The sequence below is a fragment of the Schistocerca gregaria genome, chromosome 7, assembly GCF_023897955.1.
Source record: "Schistocerca gregaria isolate iqSchGreg1 chromosome 7, iqSchGreg1.2, whole genome shotgun sequence".
Lineage (NCBI taxonomy): Eukaryota > Metazoa > Arthropoda > Insecta > Orthoptera > Acrididae > Schistocerca > Schistocerca gregaria.
Window position 1 is genome coordinate 128,113,438 of NC_064926.1, and position 19,120 is coordinate 128,132,557.

The 19,120-nt window shown below is 46.8% G+C and overlaps 1 protein-coding gene across 4 annotated transcripts in view; it reads right to left on the reverse strand.

Annotated features, from left to right (window-relative positions):
• LOC126281600 (semaphorin-2A-like) overlaps positions 1 to 19,120 on the reverse strand; it is a 944,484-nt gene that overhangs the window by 120,119 nt on the left and 805,245 nt on the right. For all 4 annotated transcript variants that reach the window (XM_049980701.1, XM_049980702.1, XM_049980703.1 and 1 more), the window contains one exon: positions 5,759 to 5,989. In XM_049980701.1, coding sequence (XP_049836658.1) covers positions 5,759 to 5,989 — 231 coding nt within the window. The remainder of the gene's footprint in view (positions 1 to 5,758; positions 5,990 to 19,120) is intronic.

Below are 19,120 nucleotides of genomic sequence, written 5' to 3' on the forward strand. Positions count from 1 at the left end.
ATTTACAATATACTACGTCATACACTGATCGTCGTAAAAAGAGTTGCGCCCAGAAGAACAATGCGACTTGCGATCATTGTTCGCAGGCATGTAGATGGTGCCACACACACAAAATGACTGAACTTTCAACTTTGAAGTACCAACAGTTATTGCATTACACGGCCACAAATCGTGCGTGGTGCCAGGTGCTCATGGCTGTGGGTACCAGCGCGAGCCGGCCGCGGTAGCCAAGCCGTTCTAGGCGCTTCAGTCCGGCACCGCGCGATTACTACTGTCGCAGGTTCGATTCCTGCCTCGGGCATGGATGTGTGTGATGTCCTTAGGTTAGTTAGGTTTAAGTAGTTCTAAGTTCTAGGGGACTGATGACCTCAGAAGTTAAGCCCCATAGTGCTCAGAGCCATTTGAACCATTTACTAGCGTCCAGACGTAGCGGCATGAGCATGTCTCGGATACTCTCCTGTGACACTCCATCCCATGCTCCTTGCACCTCAGGGCGCAGTCCCCGCAGACCAGTTGGTGGAGGTGGAGTGTTGATGGCAGGCCCCAGGGCGCCCCACTCATTCTCGATCGGGCGATGCTACTGACCACGGAAGAGTGTCCACAGCTGCGAGGCAAGCTCAGGAGGTTGCAGCGGTATGAGAACGAGCGTTGCCCTGCTTCAATAGGATATGAGAGTGGGTGTTTGCGAATGGCAGTACCGTGCATCTGTCACGGAATGCGTTAGAAACAATAACCGTGAACGGGTAACATATGATATCGCTCTCCACACCACCACCATATCAGGCTGGCGGGACGTGTGATGGAAGAGCACAAACCGCTTCTCGAGGCGCATTCCACTGCGCCTTCAGACGCAGACCCGCACATATAGAAGTATAACTTGTCACCAAAGATGACTTGCTGCCAGTCTGCAGGGTCCTGTATCCGTCGTTGTCGACTCCAGGAGAGTCGGTGCTAGGCTGTGAGGGAGTGAGTGGCAGGGTTTGTAAAGGCTGGCGTGCGGCGAGCCCTGTGCCATGCTGCCACCTGTCAATGCTCCTAATATTTACAGGCTGTTGCACAGAAGGCAGGAGATCCCGCTCTACGGGTCTTATAGCTGCCGTTGAATCTGCTCGCGCAAAGTGGCAATCATTCGGTCTTCCCTCCTTCGTAGGACCACACAGCCTCCGCAAGCCTACGGTGGGTCGCTCTCGAACCCATCTAGCTGGGCAACCCGTTGTCTAACGAGTCGTCTGGGTTTAGTGGTAGTGCAAGTGATGCTCTGGTCATGCTTCCCGCTGTCTTAATGACCGAAACAGCTGTTTGACACCCCGATGGGCACAAAGTCATGTCCCAACCACGCTTCACTAGAGCGCGCCGACCGTGCAGACGTAATCGTTGGCGTAGCTGGGTTCAAATGGCTCTGACCACTATGGGACTTAACTTTTGAGGTCATCAGTCCCCTAGAACTTAGAACTACTTAAACCTAACTAACCTAAGTTCACCACACACATCCATGCCCGAGGCACGATTGGAACCTGCGACCGTAGCGGTCGCGCAGTTCCAGACTGTTTGGCGTAGCTGACAGTGTGCAAAATACCCACCCAGTCTGCAGTGGATCGGTCGGCTCCTTCTGCGTACAGCCTTTTTTTTTATGACGATTAGTGTATACTGTCAATTTGCGGAATCTAAGTAAGGTAAGTGAGTCATTGTAAACATTTTTATTCGCTATTATTCGTCGTCATACCAATTTGGACTGGAAAATTCTATCAAATACGTCATGTGTTTCGGTTTCATTACTTTTAAATGCCCGAGCTTTTGATATGAAAACGAAAGTCAAGATCGTTTCCGTTATCGTTGAGATTAAAGGTTTGTTAGTACTGCAGCTGGGGTAAAACGTGGCAGAAGACAAAAACTGGTCTAAAAAGTAATACAAATAGTGAATTATAACGATTACATATAAAGGATTTAATGAAAAGATGTAAAAAATACTCAGTAACATCAAAAATGGAAATAGTTTGTTCGTTCAAACAAACTGATTGCAAACTAATTTGTTTTCCCAGAAAAAATTGGAAAAATGAACAAATGTCTTATTTAAAGTACGGATGCTTGCTATGCCAACACACAAAATAGGAAATGTAGTCAATGCAAAACTTAAAAATACAGCCTGTCTATAGTCTTACGAAAAGAGTATCATATTCGCAATACACTTTTCGAAGTATAGCTTCATTGTCAAGGATTCAGTTGACTGCCGAATGAGCTGCACTGTGACGTAAAAGCGAGAGGAAGCCTATCTGCGATAGCAAGCTGACGCCCTGAAGACGAAATTTTGTTTCGAAATGCGCACTGGCGGATAAAATACGCTACTGAAAGTCCAGTACATCGGCTTCAAAATGACGTTTCCACCCAAGCCATTGTCCTGCTTGTGCCAAGAATAGTATTGTGACGATCATGAAGTGAAGTATATTGTTCTTTACTTCCCATGAAAGTAATGAAATGACGGTGGTAAGTAAATCAGTTTTAACCCCCTCCACATGCACCATTTCATACATAGACCCCTACCCTGTACCTACCGAGGATTTTGCGAGGTTTCTCTCGATTGTGGGTGTAAGGTCATCTCTCCCGTTTATACCGGATAGATCCCTACCACTCAGTGACCTCACTGGCATTTGGCTGAAAAGAAACAACGTTCTGTAATGGACCATTCTCAAACAGCTTGCCCTGCTTCCTGGAAGGAAGGTAAAAGATAAGGCCCGTGTCCTGACTATCGACCTGAGTGCAGGTAAAGTGAAGCCCTTCTATACGCAGCGGCACTTGGAGGTGGAGTGGGTTACGGGTTCCTCGCTCCGACTGCGTTTACCTCCAGGAGAGAAAGCCGGTTCTCATTAGAGATCTGAAATGACATGTATATACCCGCATTAAATTCGTGTGCGAGTCCTGTGACGTCATCTCCGAAGTCGCCCCCTGCGTGTGCCATTATACTCGTCTCGTGAGTCTCGTCACCTGAGTCCGGCTTCGGCTACCAATGGACGCCACTGGCTCAGACTGGAGAGCGAGCGGTCTAAGGCGCTGCAGTCATGGACTGTGCGTCTGGTCCCGGCGGAGGTTCGAGTCCTCACTTGGGCATGGGTGTGTGTGTGTTTGTCCTTCGGATAGTTTAGGTTAAGTAGTGTGTAAGCTTAGGGACTGATGACATTAGCACTTAAGTCCTATAAGATTTCACACACATTCAACATTTTTGGAGAGCGAGTACACGAGTCCGTTAGTATAGCCACGGACTTGCGGTATTCCCGCAACCGCTTTGAAAGAAATTTCCTCGAATAAACTGCAAATATTTCACACAATCACGATTTCGCTTCATAACCACTCTCAAACGAAAGTTGAAATGTCGCAAACTGTACGACCTGGCGCAATGACGGAAGCGACCACCAGGCATGACAGTTATTATATTCCAGTATAATGACTGATTAGATATCAGTGAATACTGCTCTGTTTTTACATTCATTTACACAGATAGAAAATTTTCGAAAACTGTTGTATATTTATTTTAATATTTAATATCTATTCAGAGAATGTCCAACAATTGACACATAATCACTTTTGAGGCAATACCGAGTCTGCAACGATAGTAATAGAAAACATAACATCATGATGAAGTGCAATCTCTAAATGGTGATAAGTCATTAAAATAAATTAGAGAAACGAAGGTAAGCTACACAGTTCGCTGTTAGTTCATAAACGCAAGTCACTATGACCAAATGGATACAGAAATAGAACGCTTTTGGTCACACGGATATAACATTGCTTGTGGCCAGTTTGACGCTCCACATGTTTTCTCGTTGTGTAAGTGTAATAAACAGGAATATAACTATTCTATTTGCACTGAACGAAATTGGTATGATTTTCGTCTGAAGCGTGAGCTGTAGCATTAAAACTTATTCCACATATCGCTTCTGGTCTAATGGAAAATATTTGCAGTTGGGTACCTTGCATCACTTAATTATCGTCCTACATCCACCACGATCTCACTAAACACAGCTTCGTTAACGGCCATCTGATATCAACAATCGGTCTTTTCGCCTTATCAGTGCTTCTCTACAGCAGCGAGATCATGTACTCATCCTCCACCCTAACAGTAAGTCACGGTTAGCCTTACACTGCTGCACGATTCAGTAAGAAAGAACGAGTCGACGAGGAACGAAGGAAGCCCGTTAGCACTGATACACTCTTGGAAATTGAAATAAGAACACCGTGAATTCATTGTCCCAGGAAGGGGAAACTTTATTGACACATTCCTGGGGTCAGATACATCACATGATCACACTGACAGAACCACAGGCACATAGACACAGGCAACAGAGCATGCGCAATGTCGGCACTAGTACAGTGTATATCCACCTTTCGCAGCAATGCAGGCTGCTATTCTCCCATGGGGACGATCGTAGAGATGCTGGATGTAGTTCTGTGAAACGGCTTGCCATGCCATTTCCACCTGGCGCCTCAGTTGGACCAGCGTTCGTGCTGGACGTGCAGACCGCGTGAGACGACGCTTCATCCAGTCCCAAACATGCTCAATGGGGGACAGATCCGGAGATCTTGCTGGCCAGGGTAGTTGACTTACACCTTCTAGAGCACGTTGGGTGGCACGGGATACATGCGGACGTGCATTGTCCTGTTGGAACAGCAAGTTCCCTTGCCGGTCTAGGAATGGTAGAACGATGGGTTCGATGACGGTTTGGATGTACCGTGCACTATTCAGTGTCCCCTCGACCATCACCAGAGGTGTACGGCCAGTGTAGGAGATCGCTCCCCACACCATGATGCCGGGTGTTGGCCCTGTGTGCCTGATTGTGGCGCTCACCTGCACGGCGCCAAACACGCATACGACCTTCATTGGCACCAAGGCAGAAGCGACTCTCATCGCTGAAGACGACACGTCTCCATTCGTCCCTCCATTCACGCCTGTCGCGACACCACTGGAGGCGGGCTGCATGATGTTGGGGCGTGAGCGGAAGACGGCCTAACGGTGTGCGGGACCGTAGCCCAGCTTCATGGAGACGGTTGCGAATGGTCCTCGCCGATACTCCAGGAGCAACAGTGTCCCTAATTTGCTGGGAAGTGGCGGTGCGGTCCCCTACGGCACTGCGTAGGATCCTACGGTCTTGGCGTGCATCCGTGCGTTGCTGCGGTCCGGTCCCAGGTCGACGGGCACGTGCACCTTCCGCCGACCACTGGCGGCAACATCGATGTACTGTGGAGACCTCATGCCCCACGTGTTGAGAATTCGGCGGTACGTCCACCCGGCCTCCCGCATGCCCACTATACGCCCTCGCTCAAAGTCCGTCAACTGCACATACGGTTCACGTCCACGCTGTCACGGCATGCTACCAGTGTTAAAGACTGTGATGGAGCTCCGTATGCCACGGCAAACTGGCTGACACTGACGGCGGCGGTGCACAAATGATGCGCAGCTAGCGCCATTCGACGGCCAACACCGCGGTTCCTGGTGTGTCCGCTGTGCCGTGCGTGTGATCATTGCTTGTACAGCCCTCTCGCAGTGTCCGGAGCAAGTATGGTGGGTCTGACACACCGGTGTCATTGTGTTCTTTTTTCCATTTCCAGGAGTGTATAACAACGGGCGCCTTGATTTGTGAAATATGCAACCCGCAACGTGAGACTCGTACTCACTCTAGCACACACATGAAAGCAGGCTGAGTGGACTGCGGCTGTGCAGCAGTACTGGAATTTTCTGCTGAAAGCCGTCGCTAAAAGCCTTACTCACGTATCTCGTTGAAGTAGAAGGGGAACTCGCCGGGCAGGGAGCAGTTGAGGCGCGCCTTGAGGAAGGTGGCCCAGTTCTGCGAGAGGATGTTCTTGCCGCCGGTGTCGCGCTTGCAGACGCGCGCCACTCTCGAGTAGACGCTCTTGCCGCAGTTGATGTACTCCACGGCCGGCTCCCGGAAGAAGAACAGCACGTGCTCGCCCACGTCGAACGAGCCAACGAAGTTCGGCTCTGCAAGTAAACACACGAAAAAGAATAGCTAAGAAACGATTAATGCGCCAACTCATGAATGAGCCGCAGCAAATGCTGATACACAAGTTGCAAAACATAATATTTGACAAATTCACAGATGATGACAGGTGTTAAAATTGTGTTGCTGAGAATCAACGGTTTATAAGTTTCTTTTACTATATTTTTTATGATCCAGATAAACCTACAGGAGAAGTCCAAAAATATCTGGTATTCTCTTTTGTGTATGGAAGAGTGGAATTGATGAGTCTGACATTATACCTTCATTGCTAAATTTGTTAAACAATTTGCTAATGTCCTGACACCAATACATTCATAATGGGACATTACTGTATTCATTTTTGTGATATGAGGTCCGCCAGTTACGCAAAACACCGTTTTTCTCAGTACCCAAACATGTTTCGGCACCACTGTGCCATCATCAGTGGGTTTTCGTTATTATTTATTCTGCAATGTGAACATTTTTGTTACATAATTATAAAATTATGTGAATTTTAAGGTTCAAAATACCTTTACATTTGGTGAGCACGAATTTTCTGGACCACTTTTGTGCTTGTCATCTGCAACCAAACGATGTTGATGAGAAAGTTTTTTTCTGAGAGTTAACCTATCTTCGAGAGTGTAATTTAGTTTCTCGCGATGTTTTCGTGCCTATTTTCGTGTGGCAAGCACGTCCGTAACTGGCGGACGTCGAATCGCAAAAAAATTTAACTGCAAACACTGCCAATACAAGGGGCTGCAAATCAAAAGATGGATATTACTGTATTCAGCTGCGCGAAACATCCCTCTTCATATCGATGTGCACCACAGCTTTCTTAGAGTCACTCACAACCAAACACTGTCACTCACTACTTTATTGCCTCCGCGTACCTATACTACATGCTTTTTCGGCTCTAATGATCACCCATCATTCATGGTAAAGTGTCAGGTCGGTTTGTTTGTGACGTCACACCTCAAGGACAGGCGATAAAACTTTAGAATTACGTACACTAATGAAAATAAAGCGCTTAACGCCAAAAACCTTCAGCAGATAATGAGTGGGGAAAATTTGCTTACCAATTCCGACTTTCATATGAGTGCGAAGAAGAGATACTAAATAGATAATGACGAAACATAGTAAAGGTAATTCTCCACGATTTCTTTGAGTCGAATATGGTTAAATTAAGAAATCACTAACTGTCTCTAGGATGACAATTTCCATTAAAATCAGGAACTGATAATGCTGTGCCCCCCAGAAGACACGAAACACAGTTTACACAGAACAGCGCCGAGCTAGCTACAAATGAGGAGTAACAAATTAAATGAGATTTTCACTCTGCAGTGGAGTGTGCGCTGATATGAAACTTCCTGGCAGATTAAAACTGTGTGTCGGCCCGAGACTCGAACTCGGGACCTTTGCCTTTCGCGGGCAAGTGCTCTACCATCTGAGCTACCCAAGCTCGACTCACGCGCGATCCAGTTTGGAAAGCAGGAGAGGAGCTACTGCCAGAAGTAAAGCTGTGCGGAAGGAGCGTGAGTCGTGCTTAGGTAACTCAGATGGTAGAGCGCTTGCCCGCGAAAGGCAAAGGTCCCAAGTTCGAGTCTCGGTCCGGCACAGAGTTTTAATCTGCCAAGAAGTTTCAACAAAGTAAATGTTAGACTGCAGAGAAAGGGCACATGAGAAGGGGTATGTTACATATCCGCCTTACGTCACACCAAGTCGACAGCTCTCTGTCAAACTGTCAAACGTGAATATAAGCAGACACATGACTCCACTCAGCATGTAGTACCTCAAGACAACAGCCGGACAATCATCAGGTAATATTAAGACGGCGCTTCAGTGTGTATCTCAGGACTCCTTTACAGCTGCCGCCAAGAAAGGCAAAACTAAACATTATACAATTGAAGTTAGTCATTATTCATTAGATTTAGGACTATAGCAGTTTTTAAAGATTTCTCACTGTATGTGGACTTTGAATTATATTCTCATGCATAATCTTCAAATTTCATTTAACTGTTACAAAATGTATCAATAAATTATCGCAAATTGTTGCAAATCTGTGATACTATTTGTTCTTGTCATACCTGTAGCCTAAACCTATTTGATCGTGTGACGAATCTGCGTAGCTACTGCATGCAAGCAAGCAACCGCAGTAATCGCAACTACTTCGGTGGTAGGAGCGTTCCCTTCCTCCTATATTTGTACGTTTGACATTAAGTGCACATAGTGAATACAACAAATAGGAAGCTGAATGCTGCCACACACAGGGCTACACATGCAAAACACACACACAGAGAAGGAACCTGCAGTGCCTGACACCTAAACGTTACAAAGCTGCCTCCCAGAACTGTTCAAAAGACACAGTTAAGTTATCCTTGAAAAGTACCACCACATTTGTCTGTCGACTGTGTTCTTTGGGAACCAAGGTTTCTAATAGCACTCACAACTACTAGTGGAACTTTCTTGCTCTCTTTTAAGACTTTCGTGAAGAAGATGACACACGTTTCCGGCAGTAAGTCCAGTCTGCCCCCAAACCATACAACTGCTGATGAATCAGAAGTTATCGGATTTCAATGATCATACCGTTTAAGCATATTATCGAGCGCTCCGCTTGACAATTTGATTAACAAATATGACGATGATTACTTGAAGTCTGACCGCAACCGATCTTTGGATCTAATTTCTATTAGCACCTGGATCAATAGTTATTGTGATTAGGTGAGAGGCCAGGTAATGCAAAAGATTATACTGCCACCTTAACATCATTTGACAGAATCTCTTGCTCACTCGCTTGCATTTCTCGTATATTTCAGCATTAACTGTGTGCGATTTTCTCCTATTGACATTATTATGACTGCTGCTCCGGGATATCTGTACAAGTTGAACAGACTGAGTTCACTTCTCGCTCGTTTTAGAGCTACATAATCAATTGAGACATTGGACTCTGTATCTGAACGTTTCATTCCATACATCTGTTATATGTCTAAGACTCTGATTTAGGTTGCTTGTAATACACCTAACTGCCCTTAATTTCTATTAGCAGCTAATAGTTATTGTGATTAAGTGAGAGGCCAAGTTTGAATCAGACCTGCAAGTACACGAGGAAGGTGATGGCCGGCTGAGGACAGGAAGCGGTAAGGCAAGCACCCACTTCGGCAAGACCAGACTGTGCTAAAGGACGCTATGTCCTCTCCTGTGCTGTACTCCGGGTTGAAACAACTTTGTTACCGACAGACTGCAGTGGCGGGGGACAGTTTTGGTGGCGTGCAGCCAGCCACATTAAACACTGCTCCACGTGTACCTATAGAACCGGTAACACAGTGAGCACGTGGCGTTCGAGTGGAGGCTCACCCCCATCACTCGATACAGAATTGTTTAAATTAATGTATATTCTTCTCATTCCACGTTAGCGATTAGACTAAGGGTCCTCAATTATTTGTTTTATACTGGATGTTTCACAATTTCGAGTAAGAGCTCCTTGGTATTGTAGAGGGGACTTAGTAGATAAAGTTTTAATAAGGAACCCATGTATCATTTTGGTACAAAATAAACATTAGCGGATCATGGTACGCACAAATACCTAGAAGAGGACGATGTCGTCGGTCCCTGCTGTAATTATGACGTCACATACCATTTTCGTGCGACTAAACAACGAGTGCAAGAAGCTGCTCCACGGGTTCGCCGCTCTCTCGTCTGTTCAAGAGAATGTCCTTCTCCACGCAGAAGAGAAGCCGACGAAGAGTACTGGAACACTGTACGTACCGTGGACTCCTGTACAATACCCCGGACAAATCTCATTGTCCAGTCTGTGTGTGTGTACCATTAAGCAGGCAGTTTGAAAGTGATCCGACTTTCAAATTTGTTTTGCATCAAAATGGTTAATTTCCGAACAAGGGATTCTAATCAAAACCTTGTCTACTAAGTCCCCTCTACAACTTCTAGAAGTTTGTAAGGAGAAGTGTGAAATACCCTGCATAGTCTCATCTTTACCTTCCTTTACAATATTTTCCCTACACATAACTCCATGAAAGGTATTCCACAACTAGTTAGTTTTCCATGCATTCATTTCCTCGCCGTTTCTGTGGAGAACCGCTTTGTCATTACGCGTGACGTTATGTCGTGCTATGGGTGTGCACAGAAACCAATGAGCATTGAAACCAGTGGCTGACTGCTTTACCACCAGAGCAGAAGAAAGTACAACATACAAAAACCAATGTGAAAGCAATGTAAGTTACAATTAACAAAATGTCGGACATTCAAGAAAGCTACCATCCCCCTTGTCCTCCACAGATGGGAAAGAAACGTCAGGTTTTGAGGTGAAATCTATTCGACCATAGCATAACAGCGCGGAACATTTTATTGTGACATTTTCGGCTGTGAAAGTTTACATTTACAATGTCGGTTTGTTTTCTCGACACAGAACGAATAGTCCAATACGAATTTGTTCACCACCGTACCATAGCTAACTGATACTATCATGAAGTTCTAAACCAATGACGTGGAACACAACTCAAAAATTATCCAACTTCGTGAGGATAAAATTATTGATTCCTCAACACATCACAACTCTCCCAGCAACAGGGCATTAAATATGAGGCAGATGTAGGCCAAAAAGCTAATGCTATAGGTTTGAAACCATCCTAGGCTCCGGATGTGAATCCTTGTGACTTTTCTCCTCGTTACAGTAAAGAGCGACGTGAAATGGAAATGTTTTCACGCCATAGAAGCAGGTGACACTTATGAACCCAAATTATGCTTCGGTATGAATGATGCAACGGTTGGTCGACTAATTCAAAATAGTGCGTATCAGAAGAATAATAATGTTGAAATGTGTGTGGGCTTAACTGCTAAGGTCATCAGTCCCTAAGCTTACACACTACTTAACCTAAATTATCCTGAGGACAAGCACACATCCCCATACCCGAGGGGGGACTCGAACTTCCGCCGGGACCAGCCGCACAGTCCATGACTGCAGCGCCTCAGACCGCTCAGCTAATCCCGCGCGGCAGAGAAGAATAGCAACTAGTGCTCATCGGACTGTAGGAAATGAATTAAACGAAGGCAAATCAGTAAGTAAAAACATCTGACGGCACTGATACAACGATAGCATGCCTTTAACCACATTATTGTTCTTATCAGTTAGCTATGTAAGGTCTGTTAATAGTTCAATTTGTGGCGATTTCTGAGCATTTGACTATGAGTGAGCCTTTCTCCGAATTCACAGAGGAGAAAATGAGAGCAATGATTGGTTCGTGCACTCTGATGAGACAGCTGAGATTATTTAAAGCTGCAGTACGGTGATCGCTGTTTTGCAGAACGAAAAAGTCGCGAGTGGATTAATAGTTTTAAATTAAAGCGGACATGTATCTTGAACGAAATTTCACTCTGCACAAAACAGGCACTGATATGGAATTTTCTGGCAAATTAAAACTCGAAAATGGGACTTCTTCCTTTCGTGGGCAACTTCTCTGTCAACTGAGCTATGCAAGCATGCCTGATGATCCGCTCTCGCACCTTTACTTCCGCCAGTATCTCATCTCCCATCTTCCAAATGAAGAGAAGTTCTGCTGCATACTTCGCGGGATTAGCACTCCTGTAAGAAAGAATACTGATGGTACACGGCTTAGCAAGTGTACGGTATGTTCCCAAAAGAGGTCAGTCGTGACTCATGCTTAGGTAGCTCAGTCGGCAGAGTATTTGCCCACGAAAGACAAATGCCCCAGGTTCTAGCTCCAGTCTGGCGCACAATTTCAACCTGCCAAGAAGTTTTGGATGTGTATCCGTCTGCGATTAAGAGCGTTCGGGTAGCTCATTCACTTGGCAAACGAACAGGAATGTCAAGGCAGCTAAGTGGACAATGGTGTGGCAGGACTGATGATATTGAGTATGAGATAAACGTTAGCGACAGTTCAGTATTTTAATCGTTACTGAACCTCTCAACTAACACAAAGTTAGTGTTAATTGGACATCGTATCAAATAACAATGACAAAAAGAACTGTTTAGAAATAAGGAAATCACATTTAAGGCGTTCTGAAGATGAAGACGATGATTTTCTCAGTTGCATACCAACTGTTGAGAGACGTGGTTCCGTCACTTTGAACAACAGAGCAAGTGGCACAACATGTTGTGGAAACACCTGTCTTCGTGTACAGAAATAAAAGTCAAAGTTCTGCGTAAAAGCTGACGATAACAGTTGTCTGGAAGGATTTTGATGTAGCAGAGGTGGTGCGAGAGTGGATGTGAATGACGTCAGAGTGTTTCTTCGAAGAAGAATTTAGGAAACTTGTTAGCGCTGTGGAGCAATGACGTTAACTGCCGAATTAGTATCCCGATAAACAAAAATTATCAAAACTCTAGTTTACTTTTTAATTTACCCTAGAGTTTTGAGTTCCCCCACCGCTACCCCGCTTTATGACAGCATCAAATGCAATACAGCATTAGTCAAAGTAGTTTTCTCTGACACGTATCATGTCAATATATTCACTATCTGATCAAAAGAATCTGGACAGCTCTATGTATCTTTGTAATGCGGAACTGATTACTAGATGCATAAAAGTAGGCGAGAGGTATTGTACACAGAATGAGATTTTCACTCTGCAGCGGAGTGTTCATTGATATGAAACTTCCCGGCAGATTAAAACTGTGTGCCGGACTGAGACTCGAACTCGGGATCTTTGCCTTTCCCGGGGGTTCGCAGAAGAGCTTCTGTGAAGTTTGGAAGGTAGGAGACGAGGTACTGGCAGAAGTGAAGCTGTGAGGACGGGGCGTGAGTCGTGCTTGGGCACCTCAGATGGTAGAGAACTTGCCCGCGAAAGGCAAAGGTCCCGAGTTCGAGAAACGGTCCGGCACTAAGTTTTAATCTGTCAGGAAGTTTCAGGTATTGTATATTCAGTAGACAAGCACTATCAGCAGAATGAGTCAAATTGGAGAATTCTGTCACTTCTTACGTAGACTAGCCATTGAATGTCACATAAACAACAAATCCGTCAAGGACATTTCAGACCATGTCGACTGTGGGTGATGTGATTGTAAAGTGTAGACACGTAGAAATAACACCAGGAAACCCAAGACCAGGCAGACCTCAAGCCCTGACGAACGGGGATCGTCGAGAATTGCGGAGGGTGGTTGTAAAAGTCGCATGAAATTTGCGGAAGGAACTACTCGTCAGTTCCAAAGTGCTACCAGCAGTTCAGCTAGTAGGATTATTGTGCGTAGAGAGTTAAAAATAATGGGGTATTACGGTGGAGTTCCACACATTAATGTGCTCAGTGTTAAGCGACGCTGGAGGCTGTGGAACGAGCGAGGCTACTGGATCTGGGGTAAAAAATGACGTTATCCCTGTGACAATTCAATGAAAGTGTTTGGGTTTGTCGAACGCCTGGACAGCGTGACCTGCCATCACGTGTAACGCCAAATGTGAAGTACGGAGGAGGTAGTGTTAGGGTATGGGTGTGTTGTTAGGAGGTGGTTCCCTTATTACAGTTAAGAAAAGGGTAAATAAAGGAGTATATGAACACATTTTATAGGACTATGTGCTTGGTATAGTACAGGAAAAGTTCGGAGAGGACAACCATTCGTATCAGCATGAGAATGCACATGGTCAAAAGGTAACACACTGAGACAATTATAACGATTTTATTAACAGGGGGTATCTAAGATTAGGCAAAGTTGGGCAATATGTAGCCACTAAATTGTGAGAGACAGCGGTAGGTAAACTGGGGGACAATGAATGTCCTGCGTAATGTCCCTGGTGGCGTGGCATTACGTCACCCACGTAAGAAGACAGCCATTGGTCGACCACAGAAGGCAACATACGTATAGGCAACAAAACGGAGGGTTCTGAGTGGCTCAAAACGAAAGGAAGCACTTTCCTAACATGTGTCAAGGTAACGAAGTGGCAGTCGGGAAGGGACGGAGGATGTGAGCGGTTGCGTGCTGGGTGTAGATTCGCTGATCACGGTAGAATTTGCATTTATATCAGATGAACTGTGGCATATTTTAGAGTTTGTTAAACATAACTGTCATTATTCTGGCGCGGTACGCGACTGTAAGACCGTTGTAATCTGCGTATGGTGCAGATGGATGATACGTGATTGTGTAAACGAGTTTTGTAAACCAGCACAGAACATTAAAACTGTGTGCTGCACTGAAACTCGAACTCGAGACCTTTACTTTTCACGGGAAAGTGCTCTACTGACCTTTCTTTTTCCCTCCACTTATCGCGAGCGATCACATTACCATTTTCTTTTTTCAAGACGCTATCCCTATTCTTTCACTTCGACGACTTGCGTGTCAATAAACGCAAGTCTATACCGAATTTTTTCACATTTCTTTTCGTTGAAGAAACAACACAATGAAACATTTCTAGTACGTGCCACATCTGGCGTCGATACTCCACCCTACACGTACAGAACGGCTGAAGAGCGGACACAGCAGTACGTGGTGAAGGGAGTGGACCCCAGCACACCAAACAAAACAGTTCAAGCGGCGCTCAACTTCCTTGGTTACGACTGCCGAAGTGCTAACCGGATGACGGGCTTCCGCACACACACCCGCCTACCACACTACCTGGTCGAGATGGCCGATACGGCCGCCTCCCGCGGCCTTCTGCAGATAAAAAGCCTTCTGCGGATGGACGTAAGGGTAGAGTTATATGAACCACCACTCGTCCCCCAACAATGCAACAACTGCCAGCGATTCGGTCATTCGGCCCTTCGCTGTCGCCTGGCACCCCGTTGCCGCGGATGCGCTGGCAAACACGCATCCAACGCTTGTACACAAGCATAACGAAACGCACGCCGTTGCGCCAACTGTGGTCAAGGCCATGCGGCCAACTACAGGGGCTGCGACGTATACAGAGAGGCGCAGAGGCGTAAAATACAACAGCGCCATACCACGTCCAAGGCCCGCACCAAACCCTGTCAGGAACGGTGTAACGTTCGCCATGGCTACGAGCCCTGGAGGAGCGGTGCGGGCGGCGGAACCTCCGCGCCCATCACACGCACAAAACACAACAGCTGCGACAACAATACAACCATCTCAGCCAACAAAAAACACATCAACCACATCGGTTCCAACACCAGCTCCCCAAAACAACACGACCCCACTCCCTGAGGCCACGGCATGCGAAACCACGCAGACCGCACAGGAAGACGCACCCACACAAGGACCCCCAGAACCGAAAACCCAGAGAAGGCGTAGGCGACCTCAAGGGAACAGGAACGGGTACACAAGATCGCCACAACAAACCACTCGGCAACAACAGAACACGGAAACGCAGACACACAGTCAGCAAGCCAGCGACACCAGCACACACACTACTCCACCACCCACCACACCTGTAACACAGGCACCACAGACTGCAGCACACACCAGCAACACAAGCGCCAGCCCACACACAACGCCAACACCCGCACCAGCGGCCGCTAACACCACAAACAAGCCACAGGCCGACACGCACAACACAAACACAACACAAGGGGGAATAATGGAAACACTATTCCCCCAGCATACGACCCAACAGATCTTCGCCAGGATCTTCTCGGTCGTCACCACACTGTTCACACAGCTCATGTCTGCCCAACCCGGACAGTACTTGACTGCCATACAAACAGCTCTCACCACACTGTCCACATCCCTACATGGATAATACGCCACACCCGGCCCCCTTCGCAAACAACCAGACACTATCACAGATCCTGTTCTGGAATGCAGACGGGATCAACAGCAAAAGGGCGGAACTTGCCGCGTTCATGGAGCGTAAGGGCATCCTTATCGCACTACTGAGCGAAACTAAACTCAAACCGCACAACCACCTAAACTTTACCAGCTACTGCGTCTATCGTACCGACCGACCGGACGGTTCTGGTTTCGGTGGAACGGTCATCATTATACACAAAGACATTGAACACACAAACATAGTGCTCCCTGAACTTGAAAAATTAGAGGCAACCGCCGTCAGGGTCAAGTTCAACGGAGCCTATACCACACTGGTGTCAGTATACAACAGTCCTAAGAACATAGTGACACGTGACATCAGCACTATACTCAACATATCGCCGCGCGTAATAGCCGCTGGAGATCTTAACGCGAAACACCCATACTGGAATTCACGTATACGAAACTCCAACGGCAAAAAACTATATGAACACGCGCTAGGACGAAACTACATTACACTAGCGCCGACCGAACCGACGCACATTCCCTACCGGAGGGGACACAGGCCAGACGTATTAGACATGGCCCTCATCAAGGGCATAACAACGACACTCAACGTTGCTGATGAAAACGATCTGCCCTCAAATCACCAACCTGTTATGCTATACATTGAAGAAACACTGCAGCACATTGACCAACGCAGAATGCTCGAGTAAAACTGAAGTGATATCAGGTGTTCCCCAGGGAAGCGTCCTGGGACCTCTACTGTTCCTGATCTATATAAATGACCTGGGTGACAATCTGAGCAGTTCTCTTAGGTTGTTCGCAGATGATGCTGTAATTTACCGTCTAGTAAGGTCATCCGAAGACCAGTATCAGCTGCAAAGCGATTTAGAAAAGATTGCTGTATGGTGTGTCAGGTGGCAGTTGACGCTAAATAACGAAAAGTGTGAGATGATCCACATGAGTTCCAAAAGAAATCCGTTGGAATTCGATTACTCGATAAATAGTACAATTCTCAAGGCTGTCAATTCAACTAAGTACCTGGGTGTTAAAATTACAAACAACTTCAGTTGGAAGGACCACATAGATAATATTGTCGGGAAGGCGAGCCAAAGGTTGCGTTTCATTGGCAGGACACTTAGAAGATGCAACAAGTCCACTAAAGAGACAGCTTACACTACACTCGTTCGTCCTCTGTTAGAATATTGCTGCGCGGTGTGGGATCCTTACCAGGTGGGATTGACGGAGGACATCGAGAGGGTGCAAAGAAGGGCAGCTCGTTTTGTATTATCGCGTTATAGGGGAGAGAGTGTGGCAGATATGATACACGAGTTGGGATGGAAGTCATTACAGCATAGACGTTTTTCGTCGCGGCGAGACCTTTTTACGAAATTTCAGTCACCAACTTTCTCTTCCGAATGCGAAAATATTTTGTTGAGCCCAACCTACATAGGTAGGAATGATCATCAAAATAAAATAAGAGAAATCAGAGCTCGAACAGAAAGGTTTAGGTGTTCGTTTTTCCCGCTCGCTGTTCGGGAGTGGAATAGTAGAGAGATAGTATGATTGTGGTTCGATGAACCCTCTGCCAAGCACTTAAATGTGAATTGCAGAGTAGTCATGTAGATGTAGATGTAGATGTAGATGTAGACTACAAGCGCGCGAATTGGAATTTGTTCAAGGAAACGCTCGACAGTCACATCCCACCTACCCACGCAATTAATGAGACAGCCCAAATAGGTGATGCTGTTGAAACCCTTACTAACGCCGTCCAAGATGCAATAGCCGGCACCATACCAATCCGCACACCACAACATTACAGTGCTGCCCTGCCCCAGGAGATCCTGGGCCTTATCTCAATGAGGAACCGCCTCAGGAGGTATTGGCAGCGTACCAGGAGCCAGCACTTCAAACGGCACATTAACAGGCTCCAGGGAATAATCCGGGACAAAATACAAACATTTAAAACACAACAGTGGGACCAAAAACTCGCACGGCTAGACACCACGCGACCTGGCGTGTGGCAGATGGCCCGACACTTCACCAGGGAGAAACACTACACACCCACACTACAAGGGCCCGACGGACCGGCATATTCTGCGGAAGAAAAAGCTGAACTGATGGCCCTCACACTTGCAGCGTCATTCACACCGAACATGGATCCGTCAGATCCAGCGTTCACACTTGCAACAGACCAGGAGGTCACTCGCATCCTGGCCCAACCAGCGCGCAACAACATCCGCCAGGCTAGCACAGCTGAAGTGAAATGGGCCATCATGCATACCACTGCTAGGAAGGCCCCTGGTCACGATGGCATTCAAAACCGTGTCCTCCAGGAGTTCACGGATAAAGCAATAGACTATCTCACGCACATCACGAATGCCATACTCAAACACCAACACTTCCCCGCCTTTTGGAAGACGGCCAAGGTCCTGATGTTCAGGAAGCCGGGGAAAGACCACTCCCTCCCACAAAATTACCGACCCATCAGCCTGCTGAGCGCGCTCAGCAAGATTGTTGAGAAGGTAATACTAAAACGACTCACTAGGCACTGCATCACAAATGACACATTGAGGCCGGAGCAATTCGGCTTCAGGAATCACCACTCGACAACACAACAACTCCTCCGCGTCGTCGAATACATCACACACGGATACAACATGAACAAAGCAACTGGTGCGGTGTTCCTGGACATCGAGAAGGCTTTCGATCGTCTATGGCACAACGGCCTCATACGCAAACTAAACGACGCAGGGTTCCCCGACGGGCTCGTACGTCTCATACACTCATATCTCACGGACAGGAGTTTCAACACTGACGTGCAGGGCAAACAATCAACACGACATGGTATACAGGCAGGGGTACCCCAAGGAAGCATCCTAGGGCCCTTACTGTTTAACCTCTACATTAACGACCTCCCAGATACACATAACACGACGATGGCAATCTACGCGGATGACACTGCCATCCTAGCGCAAGATTGGAAGCCGTCTAACATTAACTCACGGCTACAGACCGCACTCAGAACGGCAGAGCCCTGGTTGGTGAAGTGGCGTGTTAGAGTAAACGTCGACAAGTGCGAAGCCGTTCTGTTCACCAGAAGACCGAAACTACTGCGCAAACATCAACACTGCAATCAAATAACACTACACGCACGCCCAATACGTTTCCGAGAGAAGGTCAAATACCTCGGTGTCTGGCTGGACCGGAAACTACTCTGGGGGGACCACATCCAACACGTGACCAACAAAGCAAACGCGAGGCTCAAACAACTCTACCCTATGCTTAACAGGCGTAGCACACTGAATAGGAGGGTGTCCAGGTCCATGTACACCACACTTATCAGACCTCTGATGACGTATGCTGCTCCCGTCTGGGGATACGCTGCGCCCACACGTGTGCGCCGTCTGCAGCTCATACAGAACAAAGTACTCAGAATCATAAGCAACGCTCCGCGCTACACGCGCACCGC